The 17,114-nt window shown below is 38.5% G+C and overlaps 1 protein-coding gene across 2 annotated transcripts in view; it reads right to left on the reverse strand.

Moving 5' to 3' along the window:
• The window catches only part of LOC133528776 (TWiK family of potassium channels protein 18), a 67,846-nt gene that overhangs the window by 1,746 nt on the left and 48,986 nt on the right, over nt 1-17,114 (reverse strand). Inside the window, exons 5-11 of one of the 2 annotated variants that reach the window (XM_061866240.1) lie at nt 15,375-15,511; nt 14,834-14,935; nt 14,381-14,481; nt 11,987-12,111; nt 6,811-6,858; nt 3,889-4,062; nt 848-937 (exon numbers count right to left, since the gene is read on the reverse strand). In XM_061866240.1, coding sequence (XP_061722224.1) covers nt 848-937; nt 3,889-4,062; nt 6,811-6,858; nt 11,987-12,111; nt 14,381-14,481; nt 14,834-14,935; nt 15,375-15,511 — 777 coding nt within the window. The remainder of the gene's footprint in view (nt 1-847; nt 938-3,888; nt 4,063-6,810; nt 6,859-11,986; nt 12,112-14,380; nt 14,482-14,833; nt 14,936-15,374; nt 15,512-17,114) is intronic. The other variant, XM_061866241.1, reaches the window with a different exon arrangement.

Consider the following 17,114-nt stretch of genomic DNA (forward strand, 5'->3'; position numbering starts at 1 on the left):
AAATGTTGTTATGTATTTTTCATGTCACTATATGATGTTACTATAAATGTTGTATTGACTTGTAAAAGAGCCCTTGAGGCCTACTTGCAGAATAAATTTTTGAATTTTGAATTTTGGGTCAAACAGAGACACATGACCTTACGGTTAAACAAGGTCGCATAATTTGGACTAAAGATGGATTGCGCTGTAAGTATCATATAATATTTGAGATGAATTAAACCATTGTTAAACTGCACTTTATGTCTAAAGATGCTACACACACAGTTTATTAAAGTTGGTACTTATCCCATATGTGTGTTACTGTAAAAATGCTTTAATTAAAAGGTTCTCTGAGGTTCGCGCAGTGTAGAAATAGCTTGTCTAATTGGGTTTGCAAGAGCGTTATCCGTTACCCTGACAACCCAAAATCTATGTCGTCATATAGCGTTATTTTCTTTTGGCTACAATAATTTGCTATTGCGCGTCATAGAAATACTTATAATTTCATTTTGACGCTTGGAGAGCCTTTGCACGTTTTGGGGACCTTTCACATCTCCAAATTGAAAGTAAAATTTACCATAGATTTAAACAACTTTGTTATATTGTAGTAGTTATTTTAACATTATAGATTATATTATAATGTTTACCCAGGTATTGGCCGTTGTAATTTACATGTCACTATCATGTCACTGTGTCGTATTGACTTGTAAAAGAGCCCTTGAGGAATACTTGCAGAATACATTTTTGAATTTAGTTTTTTTTTTATTCTGGCGTCCATATGCTACGGAGACAGCTTACCATTAGGCGAATCGTATGCTTGTTTGCCACCGAAATGGTATAGAAATAAAATAAAAAATATTGTACTAACCTGCTCAGCGAAATGAAACAGAAGTAGGCCCCGTCCAGCTGGTCCCACTTTTCCCACATGCCGAATATCATGGACCCAAACATGATGTACCTGTAACCATACCATATAACTACTTAACGGGTGGGGTTTCAAGAGCAAAAATAAAGAGAAGAGCTTATAGCCCTATAGCTATATAGCTAGCTAGCTATGAAGCAGGAGGTTCCGGGTTCAAATGGGTAAAGCCGCGGACTGGACACAACCGGCGTGGCCTATAAGGGTATTTATTTGTATGTTCATCACAAATATATATTGTTGTTGTCCTAAAGCACCCCAGAGGTGCAAAGGGCCTTCACAAGCTCGCGCCACGCCTTCCTATCTTCAGCTCGTCTTCTGGCCTCGCGCTGGCCTGTGACAATAGTATGAGATCCCTAGCGACTCATACTAAATGTGACAAGGTACGATATGGTATGGTTAAATTCTGCACTGTACACAGAGCACCTGCAATAAACTGCACGGGCTATATTTTTCGCCAACAAACATTCTAGCCTAAGATAACGAGTTCTCAAGTCGCGTTAACCTTTTTCCCCCATTTGTGGAACAATGGAGGGGGGTTTAAATCGATGCGGGGCCATTTGAACTTTCTGTAAGCTCGCTCGATTCCATTATAAAAACGAATGCATTCAACCGTGAGAGACTTATTGGATTTCTAGATAGCGGCAGGGAGGACAACATATTTGGATAAGGGTGAAACCGGCGGGAAACAGTATGGGAAACGGGCACTCTTCTTTTGGAGCACGATTCTGATTTAATGATTTGATACGGTTATCGTCTTATTTGATACGACCTTAAAGATCACTTATGCTGATTAGTGCATGAGAAATTAAGTGAACTGAAATAAATGTCATATATTAAGAAAAAATGACCAAGGCCTCCAGTGCCCTAGGCTGGAATCGACCCAGCGTTCTCTGCTATCGCGGCAGGCGCCTGAGCCACTCGGCCACCGGGGTCACGGCGGCATTGGTCGAATGTTTCCAAGCCATCCCTAAGGTAGAACAGTATGGTTCATACCTTCTAACTGGAAATTAAGTGAAGTTATCTAGGTGTAACGCGGTAGAATTATAACAGTTTCTTTAATCTTGACATTTTCTTTAAAATGCATTGTTGCCCATTGTTAGAAATCAATGTTAAATTTTATAAGTGTCCATTTTCCGATATAAATATCTATACATGTTTGAGCTCATATTAATGAAAATTCACCTGAAATTTGCTCAACTGTATTTAATTTACTTCTATTCGGTGGACAACAATTTAACTTTTTTACTTAGGTAACAAATTATTTTTCATCACACAAGCTTGAAAAGACGAGAGTTGTTCTTTAAAAACTGATTCTCATCAGCAAAAAATAACAAACGCAACATGGGAATGTAATGTTTTATTCACAAATTAATTTGTAATGTTTTACAGTTAGTATTTTCCTCACGTCATTAGCAACAATTATTATATATTTTGATTTGTTTATTATTTTCAGTTTATAATTTAACTTTTTACTATAGATTTTATTTGAATGTTGTGACGTGTAAAATTATTATTTTATAAATAAATAAATATTGAATTAAATTGAATTGAATAGCTTGGTCAATTATAACAGCGAATAGGCTGTGCTACCCGCCGCGTTGGTAACCACCTATGAAATTGGCAGTATATTAGTTTAGCAGTTCATATCACCTTGCTTACTTCGACGTGACTTGTCACATCGACCGTTTCTATAAATATGGAAATTTCGCACATCTTCAGAGTTGGGATTTCGTTACATACCTTATCTATAATAATTGGAGTGAAATTTTTCGGCTTTTGGGTTTTGTGTAAAATAAATATTACCTAATTACAGGTCCAGTGTTTTTAGATTTAGGCTGCCTGTCTGCCTGTCCACTGGACACAAACCACAGGCGTGGTAGCTTGGCTGCTGGCTATAATGCTGGATTGTACATATCGTAAAATATACCTACTTTGCTCTGAAATTCGAAACATAATTAAAATTCTCTCACCAAAGCAAAAAGCAGTCACCGCAGGCTATGGACGCCTGCAACTTCAGAGGTGTATGTAACACCTCTGAAGTTGCAGGCGCGTTCTCTTTTCGCATGTATTTCCTAACGACAATCAAGCAGCAAGGATGCTTGAACCCACTACCTCGACTGTTTTTTTTGCGCTTTAAGGGGGTATGAGGTTGTGGTATAGTTTTTATACATAACAACTATTGGAGGAGCCCAGTGGGGAGCAAAGTAGGCACCTTTTACGGTACTCAACCACGATGGCTATATGCTGATGAAAACAGTGATCGCTAACGTACAGTTCAATAGAAATTGCAAATAACTTAAAACTTTTACGATGATTTCTTTGAAACATTACTAATTAAGGCTAGCGTTCCGCCCGGACTTGGGTTACACGAAACCTTAACAAACTATACACCTAAACCTTCCTCAAGAATTACTCTATTGATAGGAACACCACATGAAAATCCGTTCTCCAGTTTTTGAGTTTATCGCGAACATACATTTGTTTTTATTATTTGTTTGGTGTAGTGATATATTTCAACTACCTAGTAATTGACATAAATAAACGGTTTAATAATATTAACGGCCGATACGATAACGATAAGTTCTCGATAAGTTCTCATTTAGATATCCTTTGCATGTCGTATAATTGACAGAAGCAGCTCGATTCGGGCAACCAATGTCACTTTGACGTTAGAAATATCGTAGATAGATCTTATTGGGATCACAGCAGAATCGAAATAAACGTCAATTTTGACATGTCGTTTAGTTATCAATCTTTCCTAGATCTTAAACGTGTCGTAATCATTCTTCGAATCGGGCCGTTAATGTTGATAAAATCAAGGTTGTCCGCTAAAAGTGCGAGATTACAAAGAAATTACGGAAAATTGGTTTCTTTATATTATTTGCAATTTCCATTGGACTCCGGTGGAGTTGCTTGACCATTTGCGAGCATGCTTGTCTACTAGCTGGAATACTTATCTGCCTGCTGGAAAGCTAGTCTGCACATACCCGACCATGATGGCTACACAGACGCTGATGGGCACAGTGATGGTCTGAGCGTCGAAGGTAACGTAGCTGAAGTCACTGGACACACTTTCGGGAGGCTCTGACCACCGGCGCGGTTGCATCGCGCGCGGGGCGCGGGGGACCGGCATGGATGCGCTGCGGAGGTAGTCTGGCCTCCTGTAAAAAGTTTTTGTCAAAAAAATAAAATTGAGACAGGATTTTATACCCACCAGTTAGCCTGTGGAGAAGGATTTAAAAGCCCAGAAACTTACACCAACGACAACCCAGGATAGATTATCCTGGCGCCGATGCACAAGGAGGCCCGACCCCAGCTAAACTGGGATGAGGACACGAAGAAGAAAAAGAAGACAGGCTTTTATCACTGACTGTAGATACATTATTTTTAACAGGCGACTAATACTCATCGAGACAGTTCTACCAAACCCAAGAACAATTAGTTTGTGTTATTTTATCACAGAGTTCTTATGGCTACCTTCTGTGTCCATCATTAGATCCATAATATTGCATTGTCATTGTCACTCTTCATTATATGTATGTAAAGTTTCAGCTCAATCGAATAATTGGAAGTGGGTCTAATTTAGCTTGCAATATTTAACCCGAACATATACAACATACATACAAATATACGAAAAAAATCCTGCTTTAGTCCAGTTTACAATCCCCACAAGATGAAAGTTCGTTGCCAATTATTTTTGGTATTTTTGTTAAAATTTAAGCTGTATAATATTTTAACTTTTTCTATGTCCTAAAAATGGATTATTCTATTCATATGTGTTCCTATCGGGCACTGATGGGAATAAGCGCTACATAAAAATCATTCCCCATCTGTATTGTATGGCGGTAGTCACGTGGAACGGGCACAGATGGGAAAACACCCTAAAAATGAGTTATTTCACACCTCACTGTCATCATAAAACTACAACTGTCCCATCCAGCCTCTCAAAAGGCCGCATTAAGCCAGTTAAAGGATCCCATTGTCCCATTTAACGTGTTCAGATCGTCCATTAGGGGTCTTTAGGCCGATTAACCCTGAGACCCTAACCCTTGAACCGGCAGATCGTTTCCCTATTAGATGAAGCATGCATGTAAACTCGTGGTTACACGTTGCCGCTTCTATTAATTTTGCAGGAGAGAGTGGTCACGCTGTAAGTGTGGGCGGGTGGTGTAATGTAAACTATATTACTTATTATTTATTTATTAGCCTGTTGTGTCCCACTGCAGGGCAAATCCAACCCCCCCCCCCCCCTATACTACTTCATCATCATCATCATCATCAGGCCTTGTACATCTTTACAGATGATTTAAGCAGCATCTATGATCTAGCGACAGCGCCGCTCGTGGCTATATAAACCGATTCTTGAACGGCATAAATGGCAAATAAACTCCGCACCGACGCGACCCTCATCGCACATCTGTTTTAATGCCCGTGTTCGGGCCAAGCCTTGAAACCAGGACCTACCATGGGTTTCGCGACCTCTTTAAAGACTGTTCCTCCACTCAACACGGTTTGTTGCGAGCTCTTCCCACGAGTCACAATTGATATTAAACGCAACCATGTCGCGGTTTACGCAGTCCTTAAAGCGGAGCAAAGGTCGACCCACGTTCCGTGTACTACTTAACACTATACTAAATTAAATTAGTTTAGTATGGGATTACACGATGTTCCTGAATTCGAAATATAACTCCGCAGCTCCGGTGCCTTCAAAATAGAGCATTCTTACAGTAGATGTTGCTATTTGCGCATTCCTAAGGCGTGTAAAAAAAGGAAGCAAGGGAAAGCTCATTTGGTTAAGAGCCATCAGACCGGTGTTCTGAAAGGTCACAAGTTCGAGTTTCGTGACTTTTTCCTTTTTTGCTATTTATAAAAATGTGTAATACCAATTAACAGTGTAGACAATGATACTTCTACCCCTTAGATTCGGGTATCCCCTTACACCTGAGCAAGTTATGCTATGTAATCACCAGGGTAGAGCTCTGAGAAACAAGATTCAACTTCAATTTCAAATTCAATTCAAATTTAAATTTTATTTACAGGTCCGCTTTGTTTCGCGCCACACTACATCACTTTATATTCATTATAAGTCTCACATTTAGATTTTGAATATATCAATAAATAACTAGAAATGTAGATGATTGTTCCACAACATTTACTGTAAACACTTGATAAAGGATGACTCACGCTAGATCGGCCCGGTTCCAGGCCGAGGCGTACGACATTTCGTTTTCTATACTGGGTGATCGATGATCACATGAAGGAAAACGAAGTGTGGAACACCTCGATCCGAACTGTTTAAGCGTGAGTAATCCTTAAAGCGGCGTCTTTCAGAAGTGGTCTATGCTTGAGCCACTCGCCCGATTGTGTGATGTTCTTTTGTTAAGCTCCAACGCTTTCAAATAAGAATTAATCTCCGATTGGTGGTAATTTCGTGACGTGGTGAAAAAGAAAGAAAATTTATAGAAAAGTGACGGTTAGTGCCAATAAGGTTGAAATACATATCCCTTTTCTTTTTCTTTTTTTTTAACGCTGGGGTAATGCTTTTACGCATGCCACCTATTCCGGGGGAAACCAGGGGCGATGACGGACTAACCAGTAGAGGCCTACCGTCTAAAACCACCAACGAATGCCGGCTCCGCCTTAGATTGGGTGCCGCAGGGTCGCTATCAGCATTTGACCGCGTGCTGAAATACATATCCCTAAGTACAAGAGAAAATAAAAATATTGACGCTGTTTTTTCATATGGGAACTCAATATATTAGGCAATATTTACGGTATTTTATTGCGGTTCCGTGGGTGTGCATTTCCGCCGAATACTACGCCAGAAAAGGTGTCGTAGCAAAAAAACTATTGTGTCACTAAAATCATTTGTATTTTTTAAAATTATAAGTATAATAAAATGTATGTACTTGTATGTTAGTCTGTGAGGTGGGTATGTATCTGTGTGCCTTTGTTGCCTGGAAATGAATGATAAAGGAATTCAGTATGCGCCAGATTTGTACTAGTAACTATAGTCCCCCATATGGTGTCTGACAACGAGGAGCTTTACAAATTCCTCTGATAAGTACGTATATAACCAAGCTACCGAAGCTTGCCCAATCGCAGCGAAAAGTATGACAAGATTCTAGGTATAAAAATATTAAATAACGATGTGAATTACCGCTGCGTAGATTTGAATACTGCGTAGTTTTCAACTCTGTGTAAATACTGAGATACCTATTACAATAGCAGTCGAAGATTAATTGATAATTGGTTTACCTTTGTAAATTAATGTAAACTGTATTATAGGTAGCTCTGTTTTCTTATTAGACTAGGCTTTGACTGTGTGTAAGACTTTAAAAAAGGCTGGCACAAATCTGGCAAAATTTTAGTTTTTATATTGAATTTTTACACGTTTTCATCTAGGGCAAATGCCATAAAAATTACACGGAAAGTAGACATTATACATAATGGATTACATAGCTAGATTAAATCTAAAATAGGCCCTTGAGGCCGTTCCTCGTTGTATCGCAATGCTGATACGTTGTGCGAGGAAGCCGCCAGGTCTTCAGTCACCAGTTACGTCAACCAGACGCTTCGCGATTTCTGCAAAAAATCTGTGCGCGCTGGGACGCCGCGGACCTAGAGTTTCAACGTCAAATGGTACAAAATGGTACTCTCTACCGAGGCTCTTATATTTATTACATTTCAATATTTCAGCGCTGCAAAAGTAGACTATATTTGCAAGGGCAGATTCGAACAAAAACCTTTAGAGGCTCAGTTGGCTCGATAAAAAAAAACACGAAACACATCTAATTTTCATTTATAGATCGTGTCATTCAGGAAGACACGTGCCTTAACTCGTAATGTCATGTTATTAAAGGTTAGATTTGAAAAATCTGCGCGTCATCGTGGATGACACGAACTATATATCGTTAGCCTGCATATCACAGCAATGTTATCTCTTCAAGTGATATATCAGAGTAATAAGAAAAAGTGAAAAAAGAACCGCGCGACCGGCATATCTTTTGTTTCCTTCTAATTCACCCCCTTTTAAGCGTGATGAGGTAACCTACATACAGAGATAGATTTTTTGTCAGCCATCTTGCGCTCCAAAAAGATAGCCGACGTAGACCTGACAGCCACTGCACATCTGCCGTTTGCCAAACGACTTGTGGGCCAAGCAAACTAGCGAGTGGACACCAAACATAGTGCGGCGTCACGGCAGACCTCGAAGGAGGTGGCGGCACGATCTTGACGTCTCTCGGAAAGATTGGCCTAATACTGCCATAGACCGAGACGTGTGGAAGAAAGAAGGCTTTGCCCAGCAGTGGAATACAACAGGCGAACAAATAAAAATAGCCTAATGAATAGAATCAGGCGTTACTTTGCGGAAATCCATGCTAATTAAAGCAAGAAATATTACTTTGCTAATCCGCGAGAAAATAACGTGTTAGTCAATCAGGGCTAACCCGTTATACTTACTTGCGTATTTTTACATGCAATTTATGTTCCCACCCTCCCATCGCAAAAATAAATACGCAAATAAATATAACAACCCACCACCAAAAGTACAAAACTCGACACGTGTATCGCCTCTCTACGAGGCATCCGCAGGATGGATGATTGCAATGGGAGGGTGGGAATATTAATTGCATGTAAAAATACGCAAGTAAGTATAACGGGTTAGCACTGATTGACTAACACGTTATTTTCTCGCGGATTAGCAAAGTAATATTTCTTGCTTTAAAAATAGCCTAGTTTTGTGTCCCACTGCTGGGCAAAGACTTCCCCTCGTTTTCTACACTCGACCCTGTCATTGGCACTTTCCCACCATTTTGGATAAAAACATCCAAGTCGTTAAGTGTTAGATCAGATATAAGTAACGCTTAGTAATAATAATAAATAAATAAATAATAAATATTATAGGACATTATTACACAAATTGACTAAGTCCCACAGTAAGCTCAATAAGGCTTGTATTGAGGGTACTTAGACAACGATATATATAATATATAAATATTTATAAATACTTAAATACAAAGAAAACACCCATGACTCAGGAACAAATATCCATGCTTATCACACAAATACATGCCCTTACCAGGATTTGAACCCGGGACCATCAGCTTCGTAGGCAGGGTCACTACCCACTAGGCCAAACCGGTCGTCAGAGTAGAGTAGGATAGGTATTACGACTTTCAGGAGTCCTCGAGACATAATTTACGCTATCAAGATATATAACAATGAAGTTGACGTAAGCTTTGTTAAATCTGTTGATAAAATAAAAGTTTAATTATAAAGGGCTGGCTTAAGCTTCTTAGTAACTGCTTCATGACATTAGCATTTAAGTTGGACTATCAACACTTTCTAATTATAACCCAGTATCTGACACTTTTGTTGGTAATATTTTGAGGAAGTTTTTTATTTTTTTAAGGATGGGTAATGCTGTTATATCCACGGTCGTATTCGAACAATACTTATAAGATGTGACAGCGATACTATACCGATCTGTCAGTGTCATAAGTGTCCAAAATGACACTTTTCAGTCTGTCAGTACAAACTGGAATTGTATTGCTGTGATATCTCATAAGCATTGTTCGAATACGGCTGCCATACTCCCTGTGCATGGTGAATCGTCAAGGGTTAACTGGGACTCGTATTATATTCTGAGGGCCTACTACAAACACTGAAAATATAAGCTTCATCATTAAATGTCTTTTCTTTATTGCGCTATTAAGCTTAACAGCGTATTTTCCTAAAGATAGATTAATTTATAAATTGTCTATTCAAATGTTAATTACAACGAAAAAATTAACTGTAATATCGTTTGCACAAAAAAAATACTACTTAATTAAAATGTGTGCAATCTGATTTTTGTTAATCAGTCATGCAATATGATTTCCAAAAATACACTCAAAAATAAGGAGGTCGATTTTAATTCAACAAATTGTTATCATTTTGATCTGATTACGATATGACCTTGACTATGTCTTGGTTATTGGCGCGCATCTTCCTCGCGACTTTCACTTCATTTCGCATGCAGCAAACAGCGTGAGCAATCTTCAAGGTCGTGTCAAAATAAGAACAAACCGGGGTCGCACTCTAAGTCAATCTATGCACCCGATTTGATACGTTAGTTTTAACGCAATAATACTTCGTATAATAAGTAAGTAAATATAAGCAACACACAGGTTTATGTGTGTGATTATTTAATGATTTCCACGAGTAAATGCGTGTAGTACACAAGAAAAAACGTAGATTACTCAGAAACTAAATAATATATGCTTGCACTGAATACTTTGTAAATGAAAACATATCATTAAATACAGAAAATTGTTAAATGAATACGTGAAAAACTGAGAGCTACATCGTTATAGTATACCACACTCATAATCTTCCAGTGAAAGGTCCTAGTTAATTAAATATCAAGACAATGAGAACCCACGTACTCGTATATTATAATAAATTATGATTATGAAGTCCTTGTTCCATGGATGGTAATGTAGTTAGGGATAATTTAAAATAATATCGTGACTTCTGAGACAATAGAATAACGGGCGTTTCGTTTTGTAGTCGACATGTTGCTGTCGAAATAACCTCAATTCAAAACACCTTTGGTTATTCCTTTAGTACTCATAGGCAGATCGTTTTTAGGGTTCCGTAGCCAAATGGCAAAAAACGGAACCCTTATAGATTCGTCATGTCCGTCTGTCTGTCCGATTCTGTCACAGCCACTTTTTTCCGAAACTATAAAAGCTATACTGTTCAAACTTGGTAAGTAGATGTATTCTATGAACCGCATTATGATGTTCACACAAAAATAGAAAAAAAACAATAAATTTTGGGGGTTCCCCATACTTAGAACTGAAACTCAAAAAATCTTTTTTCATCAAACTCATACGCGTGGGGTATCTATGGATAGGTATTTAAAAATGATATTGAGGTTTCTAATATCATTTTTTTCTAAACTGAAAAGTTTGCGCGAGAGACACTTCCAAAGTGGTAAAAAGTGTGTCCCCCCCCCCCCCCCGTAACTTCTAAAATAACAGAATGAAAAATCTAAAAAAAATATATGATATACATTGCCATGCAAACTTCCACCGAAAATTGGTTCGAACGAGATCTAGTAAGTAGTTTTTTTTTAATACGTCATAAAAATTTAAAAAAAAAAATTTTTTCATCAAACCCATACGTGTGGGGTATCTATGGATAGGTCTTCAAAAATGATATTTAGGTTTCTAATATCATTTTTTTCTAAACTGAATAGTTTGCGCGAGAGACACTTCCAAAGTGAAAAAATGTGTGTCCCCCCCCCTGTAACTTCTAAAATAACAGAATGAAAAATCTAAAAAAAATATATGATATACATTGCCATGCAAACTTCCACCGAAAATTGGTTCGAACGAGATCTAGTAAGTAGTTTTTTTTTAATACGTCATAAAAAATTAAAAAAAAAATTTTTTTCATCAAACCCATACGTGTGGGGTATCTATGGATAGGTCTTCAAAAATGATATTTAGGTTCCTAACATCATTTTTTTCTAAACTGAATAGTTTGCGCGAGAGACAGTTCCAAAGTGGTAAAATGTGTGTCCAAAGTGGTAAAATGTTGAACAAGATCTAGCAAGTAGATTTTTTTTAATACGTCTTAAATGGTACGGAACCCTTCATGCGCGAGTCCGACTCGCACTTGGCCGCTTTTTATATACCTACCAGATACTAAAACAACAGTCTAATTATCAAATTCACTACGCAAAATTACAGATCGGTAGGATATAATGAGCTGTTGATTTACTTATAACTATAATAAGTATAGGTAGAGTTTACGCTTATCTCGCAAGGTTATATGGGTGCGGTATCGGTGGCCCATAGTCGGCAGTATCATCTGACTCACTATATAACGCTTAGCTCGCAGTTATATGGATGCGGTATAGGTGGCCCATAGTCGGCAGTATCATCGGAATCACTGCATAACACTTACCTCGCAAAGTTATATGGATGCGATATCGGTAGCCCATAGTCAGCAGTATCATCGGACTCATAAACAAGCGCCCGCCTCCTCGAGTTCTCCGGACATTCGATGCTGACTGCACATAACGCTTACCTCGGCAAGTTGTATGGGTGCGGTATCGGTGGCCCATAGTCGGCAGTATCATCGGACTCGTAAACAAGCGCCCGCCTCCTCCAGTGCTCTGGGCATTCGATGCTCTCGGCATCGCTCAGCTCCAACTGTAAAAAAAAACCATTTAAAAATCTTAACTCTGCTTAAGGGCGCTGGTAGTTCGCTAGACTACCAGCGCCCCTATGTGCGTTGGACTTTCAATCCGGTGGTTGCGGGTTCAAACCCCGGCTCATCCCTAAGAGTTTTTCTTAACTTATGTTCGATAACTAAATATCTCATTGCTCGTCGAGTTGCTCAGTCAAAACGATTAGTCAATAATGTTTGCTGCTGCTTGCTGTATGTACTATTTATTTATTTTTTGCGACAATAAATGACTTTTTATTTTTATTTATTTTATTTTATTTATTCATTTGATATTTACCAGTCGCTTTTCGGTGATGGAAACCATTGTGAGAAAACCGGACTAATCCCAATATCTAAGGCCTAGTTTTCCCTCTGGGTTGGAAGGTCAGACGGCAGTCACTTCCGTAAAAACTAGTGCCTGTGTAAATTTTTGGGTCTAACTATTTTCCGAGTGGACCGGGCCCCCATGAGCCGTGCCAAACCGGCCAAGTGAGACCCATGGGAGACAAAGCAAGAACAGGGTAAATAGGAAGATCCAAAAAGGAGATGGCGGGACGGCTGGGTCGCATCCTACTTATATGGTAACGGTGGGGACATGGCAAACGACAAAATTGAATTGAGAACGCCTTTGCTCAGCAGTGTGGCTAGGGAATGCTCCCAGGGCTGAGATTGTACGGCAAATCCCGGGAATACCCAGTTTCGGGTTTAATTTTGAAAACAGTATCGGGAACACGCCGTAAGGCATACACGTTAAAATACGCTATAAAGAAACTCGTCATACCTAATCATACTTGCCTTCCTCTGTATATTTACGCTACTAGTTGCGTCTTTAAGGTAAAGTACTGGTGGTGTGCCATATAGCCCCATAATTTCCTAAGAATGGCGCAGACACTTTTTACAAAACGTCGGGGATAGTGCAATACCACGCAACTAACAAAGTCGAAAGAGTTCGAAATTCAAACAATGTACAAAGTAATTGGACCTTACTGCCTTTGTTAGTTACTAATTGCATTATCCCCAACGAAAAGCAACTGCCATCTGAACTTCCAACTCAGGGGGACTAGGCCTTATTAAGTCTGATTCCTTGACGACGTTTTTCCACACCGAAAAGCGACCTAAATATCAAAAGCTATTTCATTTATAAGTTCCACGAATCTCATTGATATTACGAGGTCCGGTGGTGGGCGGACCGTAAATATATATTTTTATTCGCATTTGGTCCAAAGAAGACGGAAAAATAATTACCCCCATTAAATTCACTAGCAACGTGCTTTATCATTTCTGATCACGACTTCCCGCACACAAAGCAAATAGCCCTTATATTTATCAACTGACATAGAAAGCAGTTTGGAAAACCAACAGTCGGGCGAACTCTGAAAAATACCTTATACACCTCGTATTTCACTCTTAACCATCATCAGAAATTCAACACTAAGATGCAAAATATAAGGTTGGTTTTGAAATGCTATCACAAGTTTAGATAAAAGGTTAGTCACCTTGGGTGGAATATATTCATGCTCTGGGCGACAAATCGGGCCTCAAATTTATTCAATTCGTTTGTTCCGCGGCCATTTTTCTATTTCGGCCACTGTTTATTTGTCGGTTTGCGTATTTGCTTTTCCACTGATCTAGTTTGTACAAGATTTACATGGCATCGCTTTTAGACTCCGATAAGATGCAATTAGCTTTTATAATTTTTCCTACAGGAAAAAATACGCTTTTATGTCACACGTTGGATTTCGTTTGTAAAAGGGAATCATATAAAATGATAAAAATATTTATTATTGACTACATGGACTAGATTTTGCTATTTTTGCTCTTCCGAGAATTATTTAACAGCACGTGGAAGTTTATCTACCATTTGATTAAAAAAGTAGATAAAGTATTCTGATAACTGGAGCCCGTTAAAATCACGGTATGTGAAATCACATCTTTGGCACACTTCACACACGCTTAAAGAGTATTTCCACACTGTCCGATGCGATATTTGATGTCGCATACGACTAAAAAGAAACAAAAAGCAAAAAAAAGTATCTTTTTATACAATTAATTACTGTTTGTTGTTCTAAACAAAGCGTTAATATGAAAATAAAAGGACTTGATAAGGTTTTTCAAACAGCTGTTTTTCTACCAACGTCATCCGACATCCGATTTTGGATTGGACGGTGTGAAAACGCTATAAATACTTTGCATACAGCCAATAACTTGAATCCCAGCGTTAGACAATTCCAGGTATTAACGAATCATTATTACCTGACGTAGCCTGATGACCCGTCTCCTGGTGAACCCTGGACATCCGCGGCACAGGCACACCAGTGCGTAGATGCATTTGAACCACCGCGCTAAAAGCTCTCCTGCAGAAACATAACCTTACAGTTACTTTCTTTTTTAATATAAATCGGCTAAGTTCGTGAGCATTTACAATAACTTCATGATAAAGAGCATTTATGTTAGCGGTTTCCAAAATATGGCCCGCGACCCTGGCCTGCCAACCTGGCCTGCGAAAAGGACGCGAAGGCCTGGCTGGTCAAATAGTTGCGGGACCCCTGGTTCACATCATAGGTAAATTTAAAGTTAATGACTTGTTAAGTTCCACCGAGTTAATATTTATATGTAATTTTAAAAATAAAACCATGGTCAGAATACAGAATCCTTTTGGCTTGTTATTAATTCTTGTGAAGTTATAACAGACGCATTTTGACTTACCGACATTAGCGAGGTACAGCAGGAATAGGGGCATTCCCAGCAGAGTGTACAGAATGGTGGTGACCTTGCCCCAACTGGTGCGCGGAGACAGGTGCCCGTACCCTGCACAAGGCAACAAAGGCACCTTCTCTTAGATTTTAAATCAGGATAGGGTTATAATTTTTGACGACCGGTTTGGCCTAGTGGGTAGTGACCCTGCCTACGAAGCTTAAATAAATAAATAAATAAACATTATTACACAAATTGACTAAGTCCCACAGTAAGCTCAATAAGGCTTGAAACTTACTTTAAACACGTGTTCAATATCTTGGTACCGTTGTATTGTTTTATAATGTCTTGCTCCTTACTGTACATATCATCTGTCTCACTCTTACCTATAGTTGTGATCACAGTGAGGGAATACAGGAAGGCCGACGAGAAAGACCACTGTCTCCAAGACCGGCCACCGTCCCAACCTCGTTGCACCACCTTGTCTTGGTACTGTTGTATTGTTTTGTAATGTCTTGCTTCTTACTGTACATATCATCTGTCTCACTCTTACCTATAGTTGTGATCACAGTGAGGGAATACAGGAAGGCCGACGAGAAAGACCACTGTCTCGAAGACCGGCCACCGTCCCAACCTCGTTTTACTGCGTACACCACCTTGTCTTGGTACTGCTGGATTGTGATGCTTATCCTGAAAGGAAAAAAAAACATCAAACTCTATTATTAATGTTTCAGCTCAAATTCAGTTAAATTAGGGTTGGCAAGACTTGTTACCCAAAATTCGCAATTAGTGCATAACGGGTATTAATAACTACATGATAAATTAATTGTGTCATGGATGTTTAATAATTCAAGTTTTAGGATACAAAATAAGTAATCAGTACAAAATAATTAGTATAATCATCGAAGGCGAAGCTGGGGACGGGTGGCAAAGTTAAGTAATTCTAGAATTTTTCGTTTTTTACTATTTTTACTTTAAAAATACTTTTACGCTAGCTGGGTAATACATCGTAATTTCAATAGAAGTATATTTTATTATTCTTCGTGGGCGAATTTGGGCACTAATGGTGAAGTTAGATTTCTCTATGATAGATAGTTTTACCAATAACTGAGGAGATGCGGATCTCCTAAATAGATGCACTGAAAGAAATGTTTGCATAACTGTAACAAAATTTTGGTTACTGTTTACACAAAAATTGGGACTTGCGAACTATGTGTTATATGTTACAAAACCGTGTTTGGCTATCAGTGTTCAGGTACTGGGTATACACTACAAAATAAGTTTGTAAATTTATGCAAAGTTTATTTTCTTATAACCGTAGTTTAGTTATTTAGTAAAGTTACAAAACCAGTTCGGCTATCTATTTTTTTCAGTGTAAAACCAAAATTGTTGCCATAAAGTAACCGTGAGTACCTATATTGCATGTAGAACCGTAGAAATATTAGTGCCGACCGCGAGTCACGGCCCGATTCAGGGCCCGATTAGAAGAATGATTAAGACACGTTTAAGATCTTGGAAAGATCTTTAAAAGATCGATAACTAAACGACATGTCAAAATTGACGTTTATTTCGATTCCGCTGTGATCCCAATAAGATCTATCTACGATATTGGTAACGTCAAAGTGACATTGGTTGCCCGAATCGAGCTGCATCTGTCAATTATTCGACATAGGTATCTAAATGAGAACTAATCTAAACCAGAACTTATCGTGATCGTATCTCATTCGAATCGGGCCGTCAGACTAACTACACAGTAAGAGAAGCCCCTGAATAAGGTGGCCCAAACGATCAATTCTGGTAAAAATTAAAATCGCAGCGTATGGCTGGTCGTTGTGAAATGCCTTGGAGATTTTTTTTGCAAAACATAATTTCGAATCGTTAAATATCATTCAACATTAGCTTTTTATTTATTTATTTTATTTAAACTGTATTGCACAGTTAAAATATACCGTGACAAAAGGGGAATTTATAGCCACACGGTATTCTCTACCAGTCAATCTTTAGGCCAAAGAGAGAAGCATAGTTGGTGCGAGGTATAAACACTAAAACGAACGCTTTTTAACAATTAAAACGAACCACAACAATTTATTCACTTCTTTAACAACTAGAATAGACAACAGAAAAAGCGGTGCTCAAAAACAAATCTAAACAAAATCTAAGCACTGATTTAATGTTACAGAGAGTGGCGTTTATAGTGAAACGTAAACCAGGAATCTTGTAAAATAAGTATTTAATATCAGTTTTTAAACACTAGCAACATTTGCCATAAACAAGAGTCCGACGAGCGTGTATG

Source organism: Cydia pomonella, chromosome 20 (genome assembly GCF_033807575.1).
Source record: "Cydia pomonella isolate Wapato2018A chromosome 20, ilCydPomo1, whole genome shotgun sequence".
In the NCBI taxonomy this organism is placed as follows: Eukaryota; Metazoa; Arthropoda; class Insecta; order Lepidoptera; family Tortricidae; genus Cydia; species Cydia pomonella.